The sequence below is a fragment of the Astatotilapia calliptera genome, chromosome 7 (genome assembly GCF_964374335.1).
Source record: "Astatotilapia calliptera chromosome 7, fAstCal68.1, whole genome shotgun sequence".
In the NCBI taxonomy this organism is placed as follows: domain Eukaryota; kingdom Metazoa; phylum Chordata; class Actinopteri; order Cichliformes; family Cichlidae; genus Astatotilapia; species Astatotilapia calliptera.
The window spans coordinates 47,513,190-47,530,866 of NC_137428.1; the positions used below are offsets into that span (position 1 = coordinate 47,513,190).

General features: G+C 40.6%; 1 protein-coding gene across 12 annotated transcripts in view; it reads right to left on the reverse strand.

Annotated features, from left to right (window-relative positions):
• LOC113026380 (pleckstrin homology domain-containing family A member 7-like) overlaps positions 1–17,677 on the reverse strand; it is a 150,312-nt gene that overhangs the window by 9,831 nt on the left and 122,804 nt on the right. For 7 of the 12 annotated variants that reach the window (XM_026175108.2, XM_026175105.2, XM_026175107.2 and 4 more), the window contains 12 exons: positions 13,552–13,733; positions 11,769–12,305; positions 10,050–10,605; positions 7,752–7,835; positions 7,111–7,353; positions 5,357–5,410; positions 4,901–4,984; positions 3,851–3,901; positions 2,501–2,581; positions 1,722–1,871; positions 1,185–1,286; positions 65–176 (listed from right to left, as the gene is read on the reverse strand). In XM_026175108.2, coding sequence (XP_026030893.1) covers positions 65–176; positions 1,185–1,286; positions 1,722–1,871; positions 2,501–2,581; positions 3,851–3,901; positions 4,901–4,984; positions 5,357–5,410; positions 7,111–7,353; positions 7,752–7,835; positions 10,050–10,605; positions 11,769–12,305; positions 13,552–13,733 — 2,236 coding nt within the window. The remainder of the gene's footprint in view (positions 1–64; positions 177–1,184; positions 1,287–1,721; positions 1,872–2,500; positions 2,582–3,850; positions 3,902–4,900; positions 4,985–5,356; positions 5,411–7,110; positions 7,354–7,751; positions 7,836–10,049; positions 10,606–11,768; positions 12,306–13,551; positions 13,734–17,677) is intronic. The other 5 variants (XM_026175109.2, XM_026175117.2, XM_026175113.2 and 2 more) reach the window with 5 other exon arrangements.

Genomic DNA, 17,677 nt, shown 5'->3' on the forward strand with positions numbered 1-17,677 from the left:
TCTCTTCCTATCTGGTTATCATTACCAGTCCCTGCACTGAGTCCTCTGGTTTTGGGCTCTCTACCTGGGTTCTGGACAGAGTCGATGGTAATCTTGTAGTTGGCTTTGCTGGCACTCAGTCCGGCCATCACATCTTCAATCCTCCACAGCTCGCGCTTCATCTCAGCTTTCTCTTGCTGTATAACAACATAAAGACAAAATCAGCAGAAGGAATCCGACTCAGTTCACCTCATATGTGATGTGGTTTCATTTTGGAATGCTTTACAAACATTCAGAGATGAACTTACACACTTGCTTTACTTCTCTCTGGGATAACTTTCTTGGAGATGAAATGCCGGTTTGGTAGCGAGGCTACAAATACACACAGCCGCTCTATCACGTGATGCATACTGCTCTGACGTGCTACGGTTATGAGCCGAGTTATGCCATGTCGCAAGTTTAGTGAGGAGCTTTTTTGATATTTAGTGGATGGGATTACATTTTTTATTTCTCTCTGATATCCAATCCAGTAACTTAGGTCAGTATTGGACCGATACCGATACGTAATATCGGATCGGTCCATCTCTAGTACATATATGCATCTCCTCAAGGGCTTTTCTTACTTGGCTACATCTAGTAAAGGGCTTATTTCTTTTATTACCAAGGAAAATGTTCTACTGTCTTCCACTTTAGCTCTCGATTTGATTTTGCAGGTCTTTTGGTGGTGTTGTGTTGTCTGTGCATTCCGTTCTAAGAATTTACCAACTCGTGATTTTTCAGGCGAATGAGGCCCTCTTCTACTTGCATCAAGAATTCTCTAGACCACAACTGACCTATTGATTAATACTAAAAAGAAAGACTATTAAACAGGCCACACCCGGCCATGAAACTGCTTGCTCTTCAGTTGTTCACTTATGTTTGAGCATATTATTAAACTGTTTTTACACAGAGGGACACACACTATGTAAAAATTGTTGCAATTCTAAAATTGCTGATGCAATGTTTCTATTTTATTCCGAGGGTGAGAGTCTGCACTCGAGCAATATAGTGATGACAAAATACAAAAAAATAAATAAATAAAAATAAAAATAGTCTTCAAAAACAAAGAAGCGCCATATAAAATCCAGGCTATGAGTAAATGCCTGTTTTAACTGAAAATCCAGAACTAGATTGGCTCCGCTCTAACATGCAGTAACACGTTTTACCTGAGAGGTGGAGCTGTGGTTCATTTGTGCCTGCAGTGCTAGCCTCAACTGATCTACTGAATTCTCAAGCCTGCTGTACTCCTCCCAGGCATGTGCCATCTCCTGCATTAAACAAACACACACATGCAGAAAGACTTAATACATAGTCCCACGGTAAACGGGTTCAGGTTCTCTTATTTGTGCCTGTAGGGAGGTTTGATCTGCAGTCATCCATCCCCACATGCCCATTTTAGCCTCCCCGCATAAAAAAAACAATACAAACCAAAAACCCATAAGTCAATAATGGAGCACATTATAACGTGATGAATAAATAAATAATTAATCTACACGGTATCATATAAGATATAAAGGCCATGAGCTTTTTCCTGTTAAGTTGTATACACACTTTGTATACACACACAAAGTGTATTAGAGGCACACTGTTAAACATATGGCACATAATAACAAGCAGCTGCAAGCATTGAAACAAATGCATTTGTAGAATTATGTGTGGACTGTGAAATGAGTGTTTATACAATAACACTCAGTCATAGATACCGTGGAAACGCGGGATATTTGCGCCCTGATCGTCACCAGATCTTCCTGCAGCAGCCTCTGCTGGTAGGCGATTTTGTGGGCATGAGCTGGTTGTTCCTGGTACTGCTCCATCTGCTGATGGGACAAATCTAATACACTCTCCAGCTTGTCCTGAAGAGACAAGGTTGAGATCAGCATGAGATGAACAGAGAGCAACCGACCCCTGGCTTGTTTGTAGAATGCTGTTCTATAAATGGACACTTACTATTCAGCAGATGACTATTTTAAAATACCTCCAGGGGGCAGCATGTTTCCACAGAGCTGCGCTGCCATGAGATACCGACTGACTTTCATTAAAGTAGATCCTGAGCTGTATATGGTCAGACTTTAACTGCACGCCCTACATTATTTTGCAAATAACACCTTGTTGTATTCAGAATCTGATGAGGAATGTGTACTTTCATGTGGGGTTGTAACAGTAAAAGCTGAGGTAAATAAAGCGTCTGTCTCTACTTCAGTCGACTTTCCTAATTATGACAGTGAAGGTTACATTTAGCAGGAAACTTGTTTTGACTCTGATGTGTGCTGCCACATACTTTGACAGCTGCTTTAAGCTATTAAACTCAAATATATTTCAACTAATTACAGTATGGGGCACTTTATGTAGTATTTCCTAGAATTTTGTAACACTTTCCATTCAGACTGATAAGCCAGAATCAGGCTGACTCATCTGACTGACTACAGCGGGTAGAATGTCCTGGCATGGCTGGCTTAAAGTCTTTCTAACTATTACTGTGTACCTTGTCGTCCTTCAGGGAGCTGATCCTCGCCTCCAGATCCTTTAGTATGTTGTCCTGTTCACATAACCGACTCAACTTCACCTGCAGATGGAGACAAAGAGTCGAGTGGGCAGGGAAAGGAATGGAAGGGGGGTCCTTTGTACACTCACAGATAAAATGCCTCAAGTGCTCACCAAAGTGTGTGCGTGTATGTGCGTCTTGACCTCTGGTAATTAAGAGGCCCATTTGCTTAATTTACAACTTCCTCTTGTTTGTGTAGGTGCAGTGAATGAAAACGTCTCTGAGCGTAAGCATGTGTGAGCATTATAGTAACATGAGGGCACACATACTTGTGTATACGTCCATTTTAATGCATATGGGTTTAGCACACTTGAGATTTGCAGCCCTACAACTCCGCTGTCTCGTTTTGGTGTACTTAGAATTACTGTGAGTGAAGCAATTAAACAAAGTGAGTGCAACCCACCTGACATGTTTAATTACAGTGTCAGACTCTCAGAGCCTTGTTAATTAATCTCTGATTGAACTGAAAGCAAAGGTGGGATCACTTCATGCATGTAAAAAGGTTCAAAGTGAAAATCTTAATGTGAACAAAGTACCTCTCTGTATATATTGTTTTTTCTTTTACACTCTACATTGGTTTTTATATTCCACTGAATAAATTATTAATCTACAAGTTGTCTCCATGGCGATGTTGTTGTTGGAGCTCCTCAAATATTCATTGCAGACAACATGCTCATAAATTTTAAATAAACTGTGTGTGAGAAGTAAATCGTGAGAAATACTTTCATAAGAGAAAACGAAGACGGTTTGAAAAGCTGCAGGGAATTATCAGACTGAAAGACTCAAAGCTTTTGACTATTAACATTCTCCACAAGATTTTTTCTCCTGAAATCTAAGTGTCCACCCACACTTTTTTCACAGGATCCATGTTTTGTTTTGCCTAAATTGCCCTTACTTTTCTCCCAACTGAACCACAACAGTCAGAAGAAACTAGAATTAAGTGTTCCCTTTGCTGAAAGGCAGCGAATGAGTGTTTGACTGTTTCATCTATTACATAAAAACATTAAACCTGTTTATGAATATTCTGAATATGCATCAAATAGAAAGGTCCTTGAATATATGTATATCTTTGTTCATTCAGGTAAATGCAGTTTGTAATAGAAACATATAACAAAAAAAACCTACAGCATCCTGAAATGTCCAACCAACACGCTTTTCACCGATTGGTTAAAAAGTTCTCGAGACATCAAAGTAACAACTGAAAATTATCAAACACAACCTCATCACAGAGTCTAAAGTGTATTTTTGTTTATGTTTTTTTTCTAGTGCAGTCAACAAGCTCGTACTTACATCCACATCACTTTCTGCAACCTTGACAGGTTTTCCTGACTCCTTCAGTACCTGGAAATTCCAAAATTAATATTTTAAGATATTAGTGTTGTGGTAAAAAACAAACAAAAAAGTGTACGACTCCATGGTACATCTGTGCTGAAGTAAGGGAAATGCAAAACACAGAGACCGGCTACAAACTATTATGGGCTGCGACAGGCTATCTATGACACATTCCCTAAGCCTTGTGTACATAACAGTATGAGACTTCTGCCACACAAAATCAGCTCTTGCCATGAACAACACAATGGCTATGGAGACTTTGAAGCTCTGCACAAAATGACTTATCGGTTTCCACTTGCTGTTTTTTTTTTTTTTGTGAAAAAACAGATCTTTGAAGAATGCGCAGTGGAGCGAATTTCAGGTGCCCACTGTGAGGTTTACTGGCGTTACGCTCGCTAGCTTTACAAATCTCAGAATATAGCACATGTGCACCATGTTTAACACTAAAACTCACTGGTGACAGCTCTTTTTTTATTCATGTTTAGACGTTTTTCTGTTTTGCTCATTTTATTTTAGGAGTGTGTTCCCTTTTTTTAAATAAAACAAACAAATAAATAAACAAGACACAGTAGAGCCTTGCATCATTGTCAAGGAGGTGCAGCGTTTCAGAGACGATGGTAGAAGCAGCTGGCTTTTCAACCACCGGGCCACAGCCACAACACATGCACTGCCGAGCCATCCCATGCCCATTATTTAACAGCGCCATCAACATCGCCACATGGTGGGAGGGGGTTGTGTGAACATGGACAGAAGACATCATATTCAGTTCAAGCTGTAGATGCAGTGCTGTAGGCAATGGGATGGTCTTTCTAGAACACACACTCTCTAAACGTCTAAACATACACACACCCCATACACACAGACTATTGAGCTTGTGTCCCTCTGAACACTAAGCAAACATGCACGAGCAGGAATCACACCCACAAACACAGCCATACTACACACAGCTCTACATCTTTTAATATAGTGCACATACTGGACATACATGCGCGCATACACAGAGCTTACGTTCATTAGAGGCCTGAGAGGCCCAGCAGTGCAGTGCAGTAGTAAACTGTGAACTGCGAGGATCAGGGGCTCTAGAGCTCTGATCTGGGAGTCAAAAATCACAAAGACACAGAGCCGCAATCACAAAATGGCGGCTGCTTTTGTGAGATGCTTCTAAAACCACTCAAAGAGTTAGAAGATCACTGCAAGGATTTAGGGATGTTTGGTCCCACACAGATGCTTGAACATCTCCTTTTGTAGCTACAACATTTGTAGCTGTCTCCGCTCAACAGATCAACAAGGGTGAAGGAAGTGGCTGTCAGTAAGAATCACCACGCGTGTTAGATTACACTAGAGACATTTCAAATCAGAAAGGCGCAGCTGAAGGGAAAAAAACACTTAAAGTAAAGGAAAAGATTCATTAAAATAGCTAACGGGAATCAGGTGATCAACTTTGTCCATCATTATCTTTCTCACCTTTAGGTCCAGATACTCCAAGTCCTTCTTCAGCTGCATATAGGTGTCATCAGCCTAGAAGATGACAAATATGCAAGCTTGGATTACTGATGTGTGCCAACAGGCACTAAACAATCCACTGAAACATCAATCTATAGAAGCAACAGAAACTATTAATTTTGCATCCCGGGAGATTTTGGTATCAAATATGATGTGTGTGACTTGCTGTTATATGTCTACGCACACATGCACCACAATACACTGAGACACACAGTAAAAATGTGTTCATTTATTTCATGATCAGAGAAGTTGCAATCATCACAGGACGAGCAGAAACCAGATCTCTTAGAAGAAGTAGAAGATCTTGAGATATTGTTGAATTCAGCTTTGAATTCAGCCCGTACGTGCCACTCAAAAGTAAAATAGAAGCAAGAAGTAGAAGAAGCAAACTTCTATACAGCCGAAAATAAGACTCACGCATCAGAGGACCAAGCTGAACAACACATCCACAGGTTGCCAGTTTGCTAAAGCATGGGATGGCTTTGTGGACGTCGAAAAGAGAGCAACACAACATGCCATGAACAGTATCAGTAGAAGCACGACATGGAAACTGACCAGCCAAGAACAGCACATGGACAAGAGGCAGATGGTTCTCGATGCTAAGCAAAGGAACTTTAAAGTAGAAGTTGCCACTAATATAAGGATACTAGGATCTTATTGAGTCTTTTGGTTGGGCTTCATTCATCATCTGAGTTTTCTTGATCACCATTTCAGATTTTATATGTTTTTACAGTTGGTAACTTTTCAATACAGTATAAAGACTGTTTAGATGTGAATGGAAGTAAGAGATATGAGTATCGGTGAACACTGAAAGCCTCAGTTCAATGAAAGTATTTTTAGGCAGTATAATACCCTTGAGAAGATGGTGTGTTTGAGACTATAAGCTGATGCGATACTGTATAACCTGTGTATTAATGTTTTTGGGTTTCAAGTGTGAAAAGCACAATCACTCAGCATCCAGACTTGGTGTTGCGTGATCGCAGGACGAGGAGGGTTACAAAAATTACTTAGGATTGGAGAAATGCAGCTGCTTTCACTATAGAGAACTTCACTTGAAGTTATAAAATAGAAACTCATAGGCACTTTAAAAATAGATTTTCTGAAAATTACCACCTGACCTTGTGGTGTCTCAAGAGAAAATGCCAGGATGAACTGGTGACTAAGATTACTTACAGAAATTTGAATGCAAAATCAAAAGGTTATTTTCACAAAATCTTGTTAAAGATCAAAGGTTTTCAACACTCTAAAAGAGACTTTACAGTGACCAAAGAAATCACCACCAATGCATTACTTTTTTTTGTAAACCAGTACTGTGACCACTTATCTTAATTAGGATTGTTTTCTACAGGGCAACACTGTGGTCTGATTCCTAGCACACACAAAAAAGCAGTTCTGGATTTGAATTTTAAACCCAGAACCTTTTTGTACCTGTGCAGGTTCTCTCTGGATACCTCAGCTTCCTCCCACAGACAAACTGACTGACCCTACCTTGCACAGTGGTATAAATAATGCGCATAAATATTGAGCCAGAAAATGCTAATAATGCATTACATTAGGAACAAATTAAAGAGTTATGTGTATAAAATAAGCTATAAAACTGAAATGGTATTCATGATTTAAGACTAATGCAGCCCTGCACAATTTTTAGTGGCAACCTCTATGAGTCCCTGGTAAAATGAGGGGCAGACAGGCAGGCGTGCCGCATTAGCCCCCACCTGGGTGTTGCAAGGGCCAAGTGATGCCGAGAGGCCCATGTGTCCAACATGGGACACGGGAGAGGGGCCGGCGCTGAGGAGGGGACTGGTGCTAGTGGTGGTAGCACTGAAGAGGTGGTTGTGTTGGAAAGGATCTTTGGGACCATTGAGCCGCTGGAGCTGGGCTAACGTTTGCTGACGTGCGGAAGCCATCTTGGCCTGATGGCGACGCAGCTGAATAAGGAGCAGAGTGAGCTCCTCGGGCTGTCACATGCATCACAAGAGATTCAATCTAGCAAATCTTAATACTAAACACAAAAGCTTCGCTCAGACTGCTCTTCTTTAAATACTATAGGTCACTTCACACAACTAATTGGCAAATTGTTTAGTCGATGGCTAATTTGCAGCTAAAATAAGGAGGATGAATGGTGCTGAAACAAAAGGCAGGAGGACAACAACATAGGCTACTGCCAACTGGTCAAGAACAACAACAAAAAAAGACTTATTAATGACTGGTTTATAGCAATCAAAATTCACTCATAGCAGAGAAATATTCCCCGAGTCACTGACTTATTGAGATGGAAAAGCTATGTATAAACAACAAGTTTATACAACCTTTAAAATTCACATTCACATTTCATATGTTTATTTGAGAAACTTACCGTTTTGCCATGAAGGCTGGGTGCACTGACTGTGTGAGTGATGTAGCCGGACGGAGGCATTGATCGTCTCTCAACAGTAGCAGCCTATAACACACAGACAACGCATTCATGTAGACTGTTTGAAGAAGTAAGATTAAAATTTCATATAAGACTTCATTCATATTAAATATTTATTACAGATTCAATGCAGTCTTACTCTAGACGCTATTTTCTAGAACAAGAGTGAATGCAGAATGCCACAAGTCTTGTTTTAGAAGATGCAATGTTTGATTGGATCTTAACATCGAAATGCTGTAATTTTTTTAAATCTCAGGGCAAAATGTGTGTGGATGTAATTATCCATCATTATTCACTCTATATTAAAAGTGGTGTATTCACACACAAATGGGCAGATGTTCATTTACATGCTTTGAATAAGTGAGAAAATGTGTTGTCAACAATGTATAATGTATACGTTTCAAGTCTGCTTTTGAGTGAGTGAGGATACAATGAGGCACAGTTCCAACATGTGCCTACGATGTTCAGAATGACTAACACTTTTCTGAATACAAAACTAACTGATATTGCATTTAACAGGGGGGAAAATCAGACAATGGTGCAATCTTGGAAGTAAGAATTAGATGAAATACATTTATCAATATATGCAACAGAAGCTGTAACAGTAGTTTGTGTACTGTCATCCTAATCAAGAACATCTACACAAGCTATCATTACAGAACATAACCCTCGTACATCACAACATTGCTTTGGAATACTTCTCTTTTTTTCCCTTTTTCTTGTATTATTATGTGATTAAATCTTGTGCATCTGGGGATTTGGGTATCATAAGATGATTCAGAGAGTGTAAGCTAACTGCCTAAAATGTAATTATGACGCCAAAAAACAGTGTTTCTTCCCCGTTATGTAAAGTTTTAATCTCATTCCATTGATTAAGAACTGCCTGTAATTTTCACAGTGTGTGTGGACACTTCTCTGTGCACAGTATCACCACTTTGCCTAAAGGAACCTGGACATTATTGATGTTATCCTTTCTCTTTCATGCATTAATTATACTGTATCTGGAAACTACAGCCACAATTACAGCCTAAAGTCTTTTTGAGTGTGATGCTACAAAGTTGACACACCTATTTTTGGGCAGTTTCTCTTGTCAAGTGCACAGCCATTTTCACATATCTCCAGGGCTGGGCTCTGGCTAGGCCACTCAAGGACATTCACAGACTGCTCTCTAAGACACTCCTTTGTTATCTCGGCTTGGCTATCTTGGTTCATTGTCCTGCTGGAAAATGAACCTTCAACCCAGTCAGATCCAGCACACTCTGGAGCAGGTCATCATCAAGGACGCCTCTATGAAATGCTGCATTCATCATTTATCTGCATTTCATCCTGACTAGTCTCCCACATCAAAACATCCTCACATCATGACGCTGCCACCACCATGCTTCACTCTAGGGATGATTATTATGATAAGCTGCGCCCGATTTCCTCCCAATGCGATACTTGGTATTGAGGATATAGAGTTCAGTCTGTTTCATCACACCAGAAATTTTGTTTCTCATTGTCTGAGAGTCTGTTAGGTGGCTTTTACTAAGGAGTGGCTACAGTCTGGCCACACTGCCATAAAAGCCTGATTGCGGAGTCCTGCAAAAATGGCTGCCGTTCTGGAAGGTTCTCTTCTCCACAGAGCAACACTGGAGCTTTGCAGAGTGACCATCAGGTTCTTCTTTATTTCACTGTCTAAGCTTTTCTGCCTTGATCGTTCAGACTGGCCATGCTGGTAGTACAATACAGGTAGTTCCAGACATCTTCCAATTACAGACGATGGAGGCCTCTGTGCTCATTGAGCCTTCAATGCTGCAGAAATGTTTTAGTAATGTTCCCCAGATCTGTGCTTCAATACAATCCTGTCTCAGATGTCTACAGACAATTCTTTGGACTCCATGGGCTGGTTTGTGGTCTGACATTAACTGTTAAGTATTGCACCTTATATTGTTTTCCTAATCATGTCCAATCAACTGAATTTATCACAGGTGGACTCCAGTCAAGTTGTAGAAACATCTGACTGATGATCAGTCGAAACAAAATGCACCTGAGCTTATGTTTGAGTGTCATGGCAAATTTTTTTTTACAAGAATATCAAGCAAACTTTAGGGTATTGTATGTAGAAAATAATTTAATTCATTTTTGGAATAAGGCATGACAATCTGGACAATCTGCACTGTAAACATGAAAGCTGAAACCTAAAAACTATAACAACATTGAAGCACTATAACAAACAGTATGGCAGCTGGGTTATCTTACCTTAAACAGCTGTGATTTGGTCCTGCGAGGGGAAACAGTGAAGGGGATGTTCAACACGGATATATCACTCACAGGCTTGACTGTCACCCGCTCAGCCGGCGTGTGTGGCCTCCGTGCGGGGGACAGGGTTCGGCTGATACCAGGAGGAGGGCCTGGTGGAGGTATGTCTGCTGATGATGGTGGTACTGAGACACAGCGAGGAGAGCCCTCTGACCTAGGTGCTGAAGAGGAGGGAGGCACAGTAGATGGTGGGCGGGGGCCAAATGGATACTCTGGGGCCGGGGTGTAAAGCGGTGCGGTAGGGCTGCCGTGACGGTACTGGTGGCGCTGCTGCCACTCATACAGTTGCCAGACAGTGTTGGACGCCGGGCCCCCCTGATCTGGGGTCAGGCGAAAGTGACTCAGGCGGTCCTGGGCATACTTGTACTCGCCGAGTCGGCCAGGTGGGGGACTTTGGCGAGGAGTTTTTGGCAGGGTTTGGTAGGCGTCGATGGAGGTGTACTTGTGTTGCGTTGGTGGTGTGCGACGAGGGAGGGTGTTCTCTCTGGATGGGGCACTGTTAAGTAGAAACAGCAAGAAAACATTAGGCTACTTCTAAGGGCAAAAAGGCAACATTGACACATCATTAGCACTTAATTTGATATAAACTTATACTTTATTCGTTACTCCTGAGGTTCGTCATTTGAAGGCACAGTGTGAGTTTTATCTCCTATGCAGATGCCAGACAACTATACATACAGAAGTAAATGTTACTGGCACACTGCCTCCTTACACCTGAGCTGTATATCTGTAAAGTTTGGCCAATACTGTAAAAACCTTGGGGTGACTTTTAACAACCACTTCAGGTCAAACAAGCTTGTTGTTTTAGTTGTCCAGTCTTATTTTATGCAGATTAGGAGACGTAAGATCAGCTCGATTTCATCTAAAACAATTGTAAAGATGGTCATACATGGTTCTATCTCCTCTTTGTTAGATTATTGCAATTTATTCTACATGTTTAAGCTACAAAGACTACACCAACTTATAGCTGTTCCAAAATGCAGCCAGACTTCTTACTAAACCAAAAAAAGAGAACATGTCACTCCAGTTTTAGTTTCTCTTCATTGGTTACCCATTAATTTTAGAATTAAGGTTTTAATTATGAGAATTTAGTGTTGATTTTTACGGTTCGCTCTGGGCTCACACCAAAGTACATTTCAGATCTTCCGACACCATACGCTCCTGGTCATAGCCTTAAGCCCTTACCTAAAGCTCTGCTGCCCATCACACAACCTTGGCTGAGCACCAAGGGTAATCAGACTTTTTCGATCAGGACACCCACTCTTTGGAACAATCTGAGGAGACGGTTTCAAGGGGAGCTCACTATCGTCTTTTAAATCCCTCTTAAAGACATATTCTTCATAAGCAGGCTTTTTCTGTGCCTCCACTTTCACCTTCATAGCTGTTTTATCATCTTCTCCTAGTGATAATTTTTAATGTACTTTAATTTTTCATATCTGTTGCTAATTCACCTGTTTTTTTTTTGTTTGTTTTTTAAATTGGCTTTATCTCTCACTTTCATCTCCTTGTGCTGCCAGCATTCTGATACCTTATAAAGTTTCACTTTTATCTGTTCTTAAATTTTTTATTTGTTGTTTGTTTCCCATCTTGTTCTGTGAAGCACTTTGTAACTTTGTTTGGAAAGAAAAAAAAACATTTTTGTATATTGCAATGACCTACCCTTTGTACTCAGCCTTCTGTACTTTGACCCACTGCTCCACCTGCTCAAGGGTACTTCTCCTCTGAGCGTGCTTTTGTGTGTTATTAGCAGGTGGCTCTGGGGCCCTTTGATACGTCCCTGCTGCGATGCCGTTGGGTTCCAGTATGGGGCTGGGTGTGGAGACCAGGCCATTTCTTGTGCAAATGCTGGAGGGCAAAGTCGAAGCGGCTCGTGACGGAGCACGGGACGGCACCCTGGACACAGGCGCTGAAGCCGAAATGTGATCTGGCTGTGGTACGGCAGAGGGTGCGGGATTAGATGGGAGGGAAGTGTGCGTGTCCATTTCTAGGCCAGTGCTTCCTATGGGGGGATCCAACATGATGGTAGCAGGAGAGTCTTTGTGAAAGCTGCAACGCTCCTCTGCGTCACGGTGTATGGGCTCCAGGAGAACCTCATGAATCATCTGTCTTGTTGTCTCAGAATCGAAAGTCTTGGTCTTGTGGTGGCTTACATGGTTTGTCTGTGGGACAGCCTGCTGCGACAACTTATCAGCTGGTCTGTGGAGAGTGGAGATGGCAAAAATCAATGAATGCTGTCATTTTACACTCTTATACCCTTAACAATGTAATTAACAATATCTGTAATTCGGATAGCAGTTTTGTTCCTCAGGCTTTTCGAAGGACTGCAGTGGCTCCTCCTCAATAACAACCAAGTCTGTTTCGTTTCATTTCACGGATACCCCGTACACGTTATAAGCCAGAGTTCTAGCATTTTAATCTTCTTTTCTGTTGTAGTGAACTCAATTTGTACTAGATGGTGACTACCACATGAAAGGGAAACTTTTCCTCAGAATCCTTAGCTTTATGAGCAGGCAAAGACCAAAGAAGTCACAAAGCAAACAGATGACACTCAAAGCCTGGTAACCATATCTCTATTTCAACCACATTAATGAAATCCCATGTAAACAAAGCACTCAGCCAGAAGAAATAGGCCAGTCTCCGGCACACCAAGTCATAGTTAGTTTAGTTTTAAAGAGGTGTTCAGACAAGCCCAGGTGATACTGTCCCCGTCAATGGCTCACATCTAAACATATCAGAATGAATTACAGTAGCACTACAGTGAGTTGTTTCTCCTCATTACTGTGGACTGTGCTAAATATAGTGTTGCTAGCTGTGCATTCCATCCATTTGCAATGAAAATAATTTTTTTGCATACTGCAGATGAAAGCCTTTAAAAAGTACTTTAAGCATGCAGTCACAGTACTTTTAGTTTAGCTTCTAAAAACACTGGAAATGGGTGAAAAAGAGGTTAAAGAAATTCCCATCTGGAAGCTGTCTTCAGCTACGTTTCCCTTCTGTTATTCACAAACAACTAGTGTAGTCTTGTGGGACTGCCCCCAAAGTAAAATACAAGATAATGAAAATAAAGAGGTGCCAGCAGCGGGTATCTGAGGTTGCTTGTGAATGATGGACTTATTTGATCTCTGCCCCTCGTAAACATATTAATAATTCATGAAGGAAGCTGCTGTTTGTTAAAAAAAAAAAAAAAAGCACCCACATCAGCAATCAGAATGTATTTTTTGAATGATACTAATATTACAAACAAATTCATCATATTTTGGAGAAGCAGGAGTGGAGCAGGACATTTTTTAAATTATTCTGTGAATCTTTAAGTATGATAAAAGACAACACAGTGCAAAAACAGCATGTCTCAAATTGCGAATGACAACATTCCTATTTAAACTATAGGACTGTATTCATCTGGGAAAAGAAAAAAAATGAGATGAATAATGTTAATAATGACCTGATCATTGCATCGCTGTGGTTCTGCATCAGCGTGGCCTGGTTCATGGCCCTAAGCCAGGTGTTCATGTCTTCTTGGGTGTCGGCACTGAAGTAATAGGTTCGCATCCCAGTGTGCTCCGCCTGCGAGCCAATCACAGAGGTCTGCTTGTAAATGTACGAGCGCATACCAGTGTGGCTAGCCTGTAGGAAGAGAAAGGAGGCTGGGTCAAGTAGTGGTCAGAGGGGCACAGACATTACTTGAGAGACAGAGCGCCAGATGGGTTTCAAGTCCGAGAGACAGGGGGATATCATGCTGTCCAACAAGAGAAACAACATCAAGGGCAACATAAGCACTGACCAGTACAGAAAGAGCGAATGAAGGAAATCACACAGCAGAAATACAGAGACAATAACGCCAGCCAGTTACAACCCACAAAGGCACAACCTTCAAGCAATGAGAGGAAAGATACTGTGCTATGATGGAACACAAAAAAAACAAAAAGTTAGTGTCAGGGCAAAGATCCCTAACCCCAAATTTTCTTCATGAACCTGTCCCCATTTGAACCTTTTTTTTCTTCCTACTTCCTTTTCCACAACAGTAAAAATACAACAGCTTTTATAAGGTGCTTGACAAGACAGGTCCATAAATCACAGTGTTCTGCAAAGAAAAAGCAGTTGTCTACTGAGTTATTATATTTAGCACTGACAAATTTAAAATGAATATATCTTTATATACCTTTAAAATTTAAAAGGATATTAGTTCACATTCACTTAATTATTAGATTAGATTAATGTAGCTTCAGTCTAAAGACCAAACAGTGAAGTCTGCAGCTGTTCAAATGTAGGTGAGCATTTAACAGCTAGAGAGTTTGATATTTCTCTCAAAAATTACACAGGACAGAAATAGAACCAAAGGTGAATGAATAATTGGACTCGTTAAAAAAAAAAAAAGCAGCTAAACGCACAGCTGTAAGCATGAGTGCTGCTCCGTGCCTCAACCTACACTATAGTAACTCCAAACTTGGTGATATCTCAGCTTGCTCCACTTCCCCAAATAGCCCTAAAATCATTTAATGCATCTCTAAATAATTTGTCTGCAGATATCGCCTACATTTCCCCTTTACTGCGCCCTAGAAAACACATGCAGAATAGTTATGTTCAGCAGGTCTATCTGTTTGTGTAGGAGGAGACAGCAGTAATACCAGCACTACCACAGTAAGTGCATAAAAGGGAGGATTTTTTTTTTTAGTCAAAGTAAAAATGATTTTTTTTTCTTTACTCAAAAATCAACATGTTCTTGGCTGCACTGCACTGAGGTCTACTGAGAATACCATCAGAATGGAAGTTAGCATCTCTGCCTCTCCTGCCAAATCCCAAAGTTTTGCTGAACTATGAAACCCAAGGAAAGACTAGAAATGCTTAAGCCAAGTACTGTTTGATAATTCATCTATAATACACACTCACAGGATATTTTTGCTAAATAACTAAACATTATGTCACTGATACTGTAATTTGCCAGCAATCGTCAGCAATGGGATAATATAGCATCAAAGAAGCAGACCGGCCTTAAATTCAATGAACAGTGTATCAGTAAGGCAGTTTTTAATTAAAGAAGTCTAAGTGTTTAGTATGCTCAATAAAGATCTCTGTGTAAATGTGGGGTTATTAGAGCTCCTTTTAAGTGAGCTGCACTCCATTGAGCACAGCTCTATAAATGTCCTACTTTTCCCTTTCCTTCCTGCAGTGTTTCAGTAGTTGGGACTGGAAGACAAATGAGAGCACCCACTCAACAACAGATGCATTTTAATTTAAAGTAATTAGCCAGTCCTCCCTGTCCCAATCCACTGTCTGAATAATGAAGGCAGATAGAGCAGTGTGTACGGTGTGTTGCTGTGGGATCCACAGAATTTCTCAGAGATTTTCTTACTCTGTTTATAATGTGATAAAATGAATGTAATCCTTGCATTCTTGTATTACAGCGTGACAGTCGGGAACACACAAAGCATCGCTCCCACGCTGGCTGTTTAATGTACACACTTAACACGCTCATGAATAAAACAGACTGTCAGTCCTGCTGTTATATCCCTGTTAATATAAACTCTAAATAAACCCTGGCAAACAGACGCACACAAACAGACGCACAACATGTGAACTCACCTCCCCTCTGCACTCCAGCTTAAACAAGCTCATTTCGGCGGCTGCAGCGAAGCACGACAAAAATAACTTGGAATATAATTCTAGTCACTATGCTAAAGTGTGGGCTTGACCCTGATGCTGCTACATATTTGAAGATCGGGGAGGTAACCGCATTCCACACCTGATGCACACAGGAATCAATAACCTGGCAGCTAAGCAAACACTTTCATGAGCTTTAGGCAAATGGAAACAAGGGAGGGGTATGGATGGGCTACGCATTGAGGAAACCTTATTTGGACTGTATGGAGGTGAGAGGCTGATAATGCCCTCATCATGAAGGTTACAGATTATGGTTGCTGAGCTAATACATATTATCCTTTGACATATGGGATGATCAATTAAGTAAAACATGTGATAGATGATTTTGTGGGTGACTTTTTCTCATTGTGACAAGGACTAAAAAAAAAAAGTACTATTTTCCGCACTATAAGGCGCACTTAAAATCCTTTAATTAATCCTTTAAAAATCGACCGTGCACGTTATAATTCGGTGCACCTTATGTATGAATTCTGGTTGTGCTTACTGACCTCGAACGGATTTTATGTTGTACACGGCACTCAAAAGTCTGTCAAAAATGCTTTAGTATGACTTTGGCAAGCTATGAAGCCGCACTGCTTGATGGATTGTCGGAGCAGTAAGGCTACCGTAGTCAGGAGCCTCGCGGAGTAATCCGGTTTCAAATTCTGTTTCAGGTCCCTAAGTCAAACGAACACTGCGGCGTCACTGAGAGTTAAAAACTGTCTAAATTCTTTCATCTTTAATAAAATGATCAGTGTTGCTGCTTTACCAGGTGTAACAATTAAGTTTAACATCCAGGTATCCATGAAAACAGGATTTATTAAATTTAACCGAGTTAGAAGTTAGCAGGAAGTTAGCGCACTAGTTTCCACCTAAACATGATATAGAATCAGAATCAGAATCAGAATACTTTATTCATCCCGAGGGAAATTAGGGGTTCTGACTGAGAGATTTCTTAAAAGATTAAAACGTACAGCTCTGCTGTCACTTCCAACATAAATGAAGACGGGAAACTAAACAGCAGTGATGTTTGTAGGGTTATTGAAGTTGGGCTAGCTGGTACATAATGATGTGATACGTGATCACTAGCGAACAGCTATGTTAGCATAACATAAACTGAAGCTGGAGGATGAACGCTAACTTTTATCCACTCAATAAAAGTTAACGTGAGGGTTCCCGATGGTTAGGGACAAATGCAATCGCATGGCAGGATGCTGTAAATGGACCAAACTTCAGTCAGGAGAACAACTGAGATAATCCATCCACGATACGAGGTTATTAATTAAAGTACTGCAACAACATTGGAATAGAGCAGCTGCAAGAGAATTCAACATTAATGAATCAATGGTACGGAAGTGGAGGAAGCAAGAAGAATGAGTTGAGTAACGTTTGACTTATCTGACTGTTTTGTTTCGCTTAATGCGCCTTATAATCTGGTGCGCCTTATGTATGAAAACAGACCCGTTCATCAGCAGTGCACCTTATAATATGGTGCGCCTTATGGTCCAAAAAATACTATGATTTCCCCAGACTGGATCATCTAGGACAGCTATCGTGTCCTATCATAACAAGACTCAAAAGTCTCAAAAAGCTAAAATAAAAAATAATATTATCCATTACTCTTTGAATGGTAATGTTTTTGTATGTCACTGACATTTCTGAGATCAAATAGTATATCAACGAATGGAAAAATAATCAGATTTACCAATAAAGAAACCCTAGCTCATCTTTAGTAATCTCCTTGTAACTAGTACAAACATCTCAGACCATAGTGTAAAACAGTAAACTGTATAAAACAATATAAATGTGCTATATCCAAGCATTTGCATTCAGTACAGCTGATCTATATGTAAAGAAACAATTAAAAGATGCAGACTACAAAAAGAATCCTGCCACCCTTTCACCACAGGTCACATCATTCATTTAAAATG